The 6951-nt window shown below is 63.5% G+C and overlaps 1 protein-coding gene across 1 annotated transcript; it reads left to right on the top strand.

Moving 5' to 3' along the window:
* Nucleotides 1-956: 956 nt before the first annotated feature.
* PRSS27 (serine protease 27) lies at nucleotides 957-3529 on the top strand. The gene is made up of 4 exons (XM_032591658.1): nucleotides 957-1114; nucleotides 2026-2297; nucleotides 2492-2661; nucleotides 3156-3529. The coding sequence occupies exons 1-4, from the start codon at nucleotides 969-971 to the stop codon at nucleotides 3447-3449; spliced, it is 882 nt and encodes a 293-aa protein (XP_032447549.1). The 5' UTR covers nucleotides 957-968; the 3' UTR covers nucleotides 3450-3529.
* Nucleotides 3530-6951: the final 3422 nt, after the last annotated feature.

Below are 6951 nucleotides of genomic sequence, written 5' to 3'. Positions count from 1 at the left end.
CAAGGAGTTTGTCTGCCCTACAGACAATCTGTCTGCAGATATGCTTTGGGCTTGTAAACATGGCAGGGCCCCTGACCTTTCTTGCCAGCTCCCCTGTGGACTGTCCTTCTGTGTCCTCAGGAGGCTGGGTGTGGAGCAGAGGAGGTGGGCAGGGGAGAAGCAGACCTTGGCTTTGACAAAGATGGCCGATCACCCCCTTTTTTCTCACCTCCAGGGACTCAGGGGGCCGAGGCGTCAAGCGGTAAGCATCCTAGGTCCCTGGATGGGGGGACAGGAGTGGGAGCTTTCCTGAGAGCTGCCAAGACTGGCCAGAGACCCATCCCACCCCTGGACACCCCCCCCCCACACCCAGAACGAGACCCAGAACCAGAGGGTGGGGCCTGGGGAATCCCAAAGTAAGGGAAAGCTGTAGCTCAGCAGAATTAGAGCCAAGACAGGAGTGGAGCAGGAGGGTCTGACCTGCAGATGGCACAGGGGCCCGCGGAGGCATGCATGGCACACAGAGAAGGAGGTCAGGGGAAAGTGAGAGCAGAGAACCCAAGGACACAGTCCGAAGACCATTCTGCTATAGCAATAGCAGAGCCCCCAGGGTCACCTCCCTGTGTGGGGCCCTTCCAACACCTGCTGTCCTCCCGGGAGCCCCTGTTTACCAGGCCCTGGGGTAAGACCCTTCCATGTGTTATCTGAACCCTCTCCACATCTCATGACCAGAGAGGGAGGTCTGATGTCACTGTTTCAGAGGTGAAGGGCAGGGGAACTTTCCCACAGCTGGGAGGGGTCTGCCTGTGTCAGAGGCTGACCGGGCACCCACGCCCCGAGGTCTCAGAGTGGGTCAAGGGCAAAGAGAGCTCTGGATTGGGCAGAAGATGAAAGACAGAGTGTGGGGTGGGGGTTGGGAACCAGAGGCGATGAAACGGTCCCCAGCGAGCACTGCCCGGCCTTGTCCCCTAGTCTGCGGGCGTCCGAGGATGCTGAACCGGATGGTGGGTGGCCAGGACGCCCTGGAGGGCGAGTGGCCCTGGCAGGTCAGCATCCAGCGCAACGGAAGCCACTTCTGCGGGGGCAGCCTCATCACAGAGCGCTGGGTCCTCACCGCGGCGCACTGCTTTTCCAAGTGAGTCAGCCAGCCCCCACGCTCCCCGGCGCCTCGGGGCTCCAGCACCTCGGACAGCGCCGATGGTCTGCCCTCCCAGCGCGCGCCCGCGGTCCTGCTGGGAGGGGTCCCCCCCCCCACCCCCCCGCCCCTGGTGTCGCTAGCGAGGCGCTTTGCTAGGCCTGGGGCCCCGTCCCTGCAATGCTGGCAGGCTCATCCCACATCCTGGCCCTCCTCCCTGGCCCCCTCCCACACCTCCAATCCAGGACACTCCCCTTCCGACTGGGATTCCGGTTACAGATGAGTCCGCGGGCTGGAACAGAATGTCCCTTCCTCCTCCTCAGCCTAAGGTCACCCATACCACCCTACTATGAGCCACCTGGTCCCAGACCTTCAGGGTTTCCTGAGCATCTTGGCTCTTGCCTCACCGCAGGGCTGAAATTCTTTTACAGCCTTGCATCTCACGTTCAGAAACGTGGGCTCAGAGCGAGTAGGTCGCTGGCCCAAGGCTCACAGGCACGGCCAGGCCCAGCCCCCAGATGTACCCTGCGGGTGACATCTCTTTCAACCCTTTCAGGTAGGGACTGTTACTGGCCCCATTTTACAGATGAGGAAACTGAGTCACAGAGAACTTGCTAGGTTCCTTGCCCAAGGTCATCTGGCTGGCCAAGGGCGGAGCTGGGAATTAAAGTCAGGAATTAGCTGCTTCAGCTTCTACACCCTTAACCCCTCACCTCCCTACACGTCCCCCTGAGATGACGTTTTGAAGACAGTGTGCACAGTGGTCAGGCGCTGGGGTGGGCCAGGAGGGAGGGACCTGCTAGAGGAGAAACAACCCCAGCCCCTCCCTATTTTGATTCTCTATTAAACCTCCCCTCTCTTTTAAGCCCTAGAGGGGCGGTCTCACACCAGCTCTCTTTCTTTCCCATCAGCACCTCCGAGACATCCCTGTACCGGGTCCTGCTTGGGGTGCGGCAACTGGTGAAGCCAGGGCCCCACGCCGTATACGCCCGGGTGAAGCGGGTTGAGAGTAACCCCCTGTACCAGGGCATGGCCTCCAGTGCTGACGTGGCCCTGGTGGAGCTGGAAGCACCTGTGACCTTCTCCAATTATATCCTCCCCGTGTGCATGCCTGACCCCTCGGTCGTCTTTGAGGCGGGCATGAACTGCTGGGTCACCGGTTGGGGCAGCCCCAGTGAGGAAGGTAAGGGCGCAGAGCCGGGAGAGAATGGGGGACATTCTGTTGATACTGGTACACGTGGATCTCTCGTCAAACGGGCGGAGGGGGTAAGGGAAAGCCATGGGGAGCGGGGAGACGGGGGACGGAAAGAGCCGAGGGCCATGGGGTCCTGGGTAAGACTGTGCACTGAACTGCAGGCTGAATCCCCCCCTCCCCAGACCGCCTGCCCAACCCGAGGGTCCTGCAGAAACTCGCTGTGCCCATCATCGACACACCCACGTGCAACTTGCTCTATAGCAAAGATGCCGAGTCGGGCTTCCAGCCCAAAACCATCAAGGACGACATGTTGTGTGCTGGCTTTGCCGAGGGCAAGAAGGACGCCTGCAAGGTAGGGGCTGCGGTGGGCCCTGCCGGGGCTGAGCCCTGCTCCCTAGGCCCACGTCCAGCTGGGAGCTGGCCTGGCTGGGAGGAGGAGGCCCCCAGTAGGTGGGGCCACGGCCCAGACCAGAGCTTGGCATCCCTGCAGTGGGGTCCTGCGGCAGGGGGGGGGGCCTCCCCTCCTGCATCCCAGCAGTGGGGTCCTACTCCCGGACCCCACCCAGCACAGTCGGCATACTGGTCTGCAGTGGGGCCCAGGAACCTGCACTTTCAACAAGCCCCTCCAAGGTTAAATCAGGGCAGTCTGGGGGTGCTAGAGAAATGGGCACCTCAGGCTATAAAGGGAAGGACCGGCCGGCGGGTAGCAGCAGCGGTGGGGGTACCGGGCAGGGACACTCCTACAGGAGCTGAGGAGAGGGACGAAGGGAGGAGTGCGTGTGCACCTGCAGAGGCAGGCTCCGGGGGCCACTGTAGGCTCTGACAAGGCCCCTGCTTCCCTCACAGGGCGACTCGGGCGGCCCGCTCGTGTGCCTGGTGGCCCAGTCATGGCTGCAGGCTGGGGTGATCAGTTGGGGCGAGGGCTGCGCCCGCCGGAACCGCCCAGGTGTCTACATCCGCGTCACCTCCCACTACGACTGGATCCGTCGGATCATTCCAGAATTACGGTTCCAACAGGCTAGGTCGGGTGGCCAGAAGCGGGGGCCCCGGGACCAGCAGCCCCTCGCTCTGAACTCTGCGCCCTGCCTGGCGGCCCACGTGGCCCTCTTGGCCCTTGTGGCCCTGCTCACCCTCCTCTGAGCCCTGGGGCCCATGGTGTACATTTGTAAATAGCACTCCCGTCCTTTCCTGTCAAATACCCGGTTATTTTTTATTTATGTTCATCCTCCAATAAAAACAAAACCCAACCTCAGTGCCGGCTGCCCTTTGGTCCCTCAGGGCAGGGAGATGGGTTGAGGCACACTGGACACCTGTCCCTGGACCCCCTCCCAGGCAGCTCCCCTGCTCCCACCACTGCCTCAGCGTCTTTACCAACATGGTCCTCGCCATGAGAATCATTGAGGGGCGCCCCTGGGGGCAGCAACAGATACCAGCAGGAAAAATGGAGCCCAGTGGAGGGTCCTAAAGGAGGTAGGCTAGGTGGGCCTTGGGAGATCACGGCCCCCCCACTGCCTGTCTGAATCACCCCAAGTCCACACACTGCAAGGGCAGTCAGAGCTGTGCCAGGTATCACACAGGAGGCCTGGCCACTCCAGGGCAGGGACATCAGCAGGACAGGCCCTCCTGCCCAAGCCCAGGCCCGTCCCCACTTCCTTCCTCCTACAGGACCCAGGGTTCAGGCCACACTAGCTGGGGTCGTCAGTGCTTTTGTGCACGACCCCCGGGAGCTCAGAAGTGAGCCAGAACCCCTCACCAGCCCCCAGGACTCTGCAGCCCACCCCTCCTTCCTGGCTGCCCTCTCGTGGCCTATCACCACCAGGAATCCAGCACAAAAGGTCTCCAGAGCTTGGGTCCCCAGCCGGCTCCGGCCCTGCTCAGGCCCGCCCCAGGCTGCCCTGGGGAGACAGCCTCAAGTTAGCAGCCCGGCCCAGGTGCGTCCACAGCAGGGCCCCCTGGTAGCCAGATGGCCAGCTCCCTCACGTGGGCCGATTCCTGAAAGGCACCTGCACTTGCCTGTGAGCTCGGCAGCCATCGGCTGAACGGGACTCCTAGGAAGGCAGGGCCAGGTGTCCTGCTGCCCTGCGCACACACGTGCACACTCATGCAGATGCGCACACAACCCCCTGCAGACATACCAGTGTGCACACCCAAGCACGTGCGTGCACACACGCTTGCTGGCGCACACTCTGGGACGGCTTGCCTGGGCCTGGCGCCGGGAAGAAAGCAGACCTGGATATTTATGGAATGAATCAATAACCACTTAGCAAGCACCTGCTGGGGACCGGCCCTGGGGACAGGGCGGGAACAAACACCAATCCCCCTCCGTGCTCCACTCTGTCTGGGCGCGTCCCTGCCGAGCAGCAGGAAGGATGAGGAGAGGCCCCGGCAGGGCTCACACAGCCCCCACCTCCCTGCTGGCTGCTCAGTGGCCCTCTAGGGACCAGGGCATTTGCGAGCTCCTTCTCCAGAGCAGATGGGCTACACGTCCCTCGGGGAGGAGCAGCAGGGGCACTGAGGTCCCAGCAGGGTTGGGGCGACAGGAACTAGGCTGTAGGTGTCCTGAGGGCGGCCCTAGGGACAAGGTCTGGGTCGTCCTGGCTGGGGGCAGGGGCTGGCCTGCGCCCTGCAGCCTGGGAGACAGGCCTGGGTGAACCCACCACCCCACTCTGGGGGTGGAAGCCTCACGCCCCGTGCGGAGTGGAGGTGGGGTTGCCGCTTCAAAGTTAACTGGCCCCCGGAGGCCCCTGTGCTGTCTCTGTGCTGAGAGGCCGGGATGGAAGGGAGTGTGGAGACAGGCAAAGACCAGCTCCCTTCCAAGTAGGACGGGCCACCTCACCTCTGCCTCCTCTAGCAAGCCGTTCCAGCTTTCTGGGGCCCGGGGACCCCTTCACTCTCCTGCCTCTGCGACAGGGCGGGGTCTGGTCAGGATCCTCTGGGGCTAACAGGGAGGAGGGCCACAGACGCCAGGATGGCCTAGTCACCCCCGTGACACCCCACCCACTTGGGCTGGGAGGGCGAGCCTGGGGGCTCCTGGGTGGGACAGTGGCTAGCATGTGACCCTAGGGCACAGTCCCCACCCTCTGGACTCCCCACACTCCGGGCCACCCAGCCCCGGGGGCAGACATTCGAAAAGAGTGGAAGAGAAAACACTGGCGGAGATGAGGATTTAAAGGGAGAGCCGAGTTATGTGTGCAGGTCACATCCAGAGAACCTGCCTGTTGTCACGGACCGTCTCCCATCCCGGGCGGGCGGGGGACAGCTCACACACAACTCGTCACGTTGCCGCGAGTTGTGCCTCAGAGCCATCTGCCAGGGGGTGGACAGTGGCACCAGGGCCCCGGCAGGTGCAGGAAGAACACCTCAGAGAGCGGCTGGCACCAACACAGAACCTGTCCCCCTACCCAGGCTGGGGCCGGTGCCCGCAATGAAATGCCCACCTTGAGGCAACACAGGGAGGAGGGGGCCAACCAACGCTCAGCTGCAGTCCAGCATGGAGATCCACACCCCTGCGCGCATGATGACCGCCCTGGGGGAGCCCCAGGAAGGGCCACGGCCCTGAGGTCACAGGACTGGCTCTGCACCCCGAACTGAGCCCCAGGCCCTGGAGCACCTGTGCAAGGGCAGGAGTCCACCCAGAGTTCAGGTGCTCAGAAGGCAGGGCAGGCGGGACGCATGGAGGAGAGGAGGAAAAAGGGGTGTGTGTGCAGATCAAAGCCCCCAAAGCCAGAGATCGACTCTGCCCCTCTCCCCCCACGGGCGGTGCATCCACACGCTGGTGCAGATGTGCGGTTTGTCTCCAGAAGTGTGGCCGGGTGCGTGGTGGCGGGGCTGGAGCTGAGCTGTGTCTGCTCACAGCCACATGGGGGCCTTGGCACCCGGCAGGCCTGAGGGCACAGGCTCCCCAGGACCGACACCCAGCTGCACCTCAGGCTCAGCCCTGTGCCCGTCGGGCCCAGTGACCAAAGGGCAGTGGGGGGGGGGGGGACCAGCCAGCCACTGCCTCCAGCTCTGGGGAGGATGGAAGATGCCAGAAAGACCTGCTGGGTGGGCGTAGGGGAGGGAGGCATGACAAGGCGATCAGGGGTGGTGCCTGCCCCCGTGCGGTGCCCCAGGTTCTGGCTGGGGGCCCAGCAGCTTCATACTCCAGGCACCCACCTCCCTCTTCTGTCTGGCCCGCTGGCCTCCTGCGGGGTGGCCAGGGCTGGCTGCCCAGAAAGCTGTGCCCTTGCCCTCCCCACACCCCTGACGGCGGGCGTGCTGTGCCTACAGCACCAGGCTCACAACGCAGAGCTTCCTGCCTGCCCGCCCAGTGGACCGCGTCAGGGCCCTCAGCCTCATGACCGGCGGTTTCCAGTCCTTCGCCTGGACAGGAGACAAGCTCGGGGCTTTGATGGGGACGACGCAAGACCTTGGCAGAGGGACCTGAAGACACATTCAGGTTCTCTGTTATCCCCAGAGCTGGAAAACGTCAAGTTCAGTCTGTGCAGAAAGCAAACTCACAGAGGCAGAATCTGGAGTCCTGCCCCACGCGCTCCCAGCTGTGCACTGGGCACCTGAGAATTCAGCACCCCCGCCACCCGGGCAAGCAGGTCCCATTCCCCAGCCTGGGCTGGCAAGACAAACCCCAGGACCCCGGAGACCC

Source organism: Lynx canadensis, chromosome E3 (genome assembly GCF_007474595.2).
Source record: "Lynx canadensis isolate LIC74 chromosome E3, mLynCan4.pri.v2, whole genome shotgun sequence".
NCBI lineage: Eukaryota > Metazoa > Chordata > Mammalia > Carnivora > Felidae > Lynx > Lynx canadensis.
Note: the sequence above shows the minus strand (reverse complement) of the source record. Positions and strands in the feature narration are given on the sequence as shown.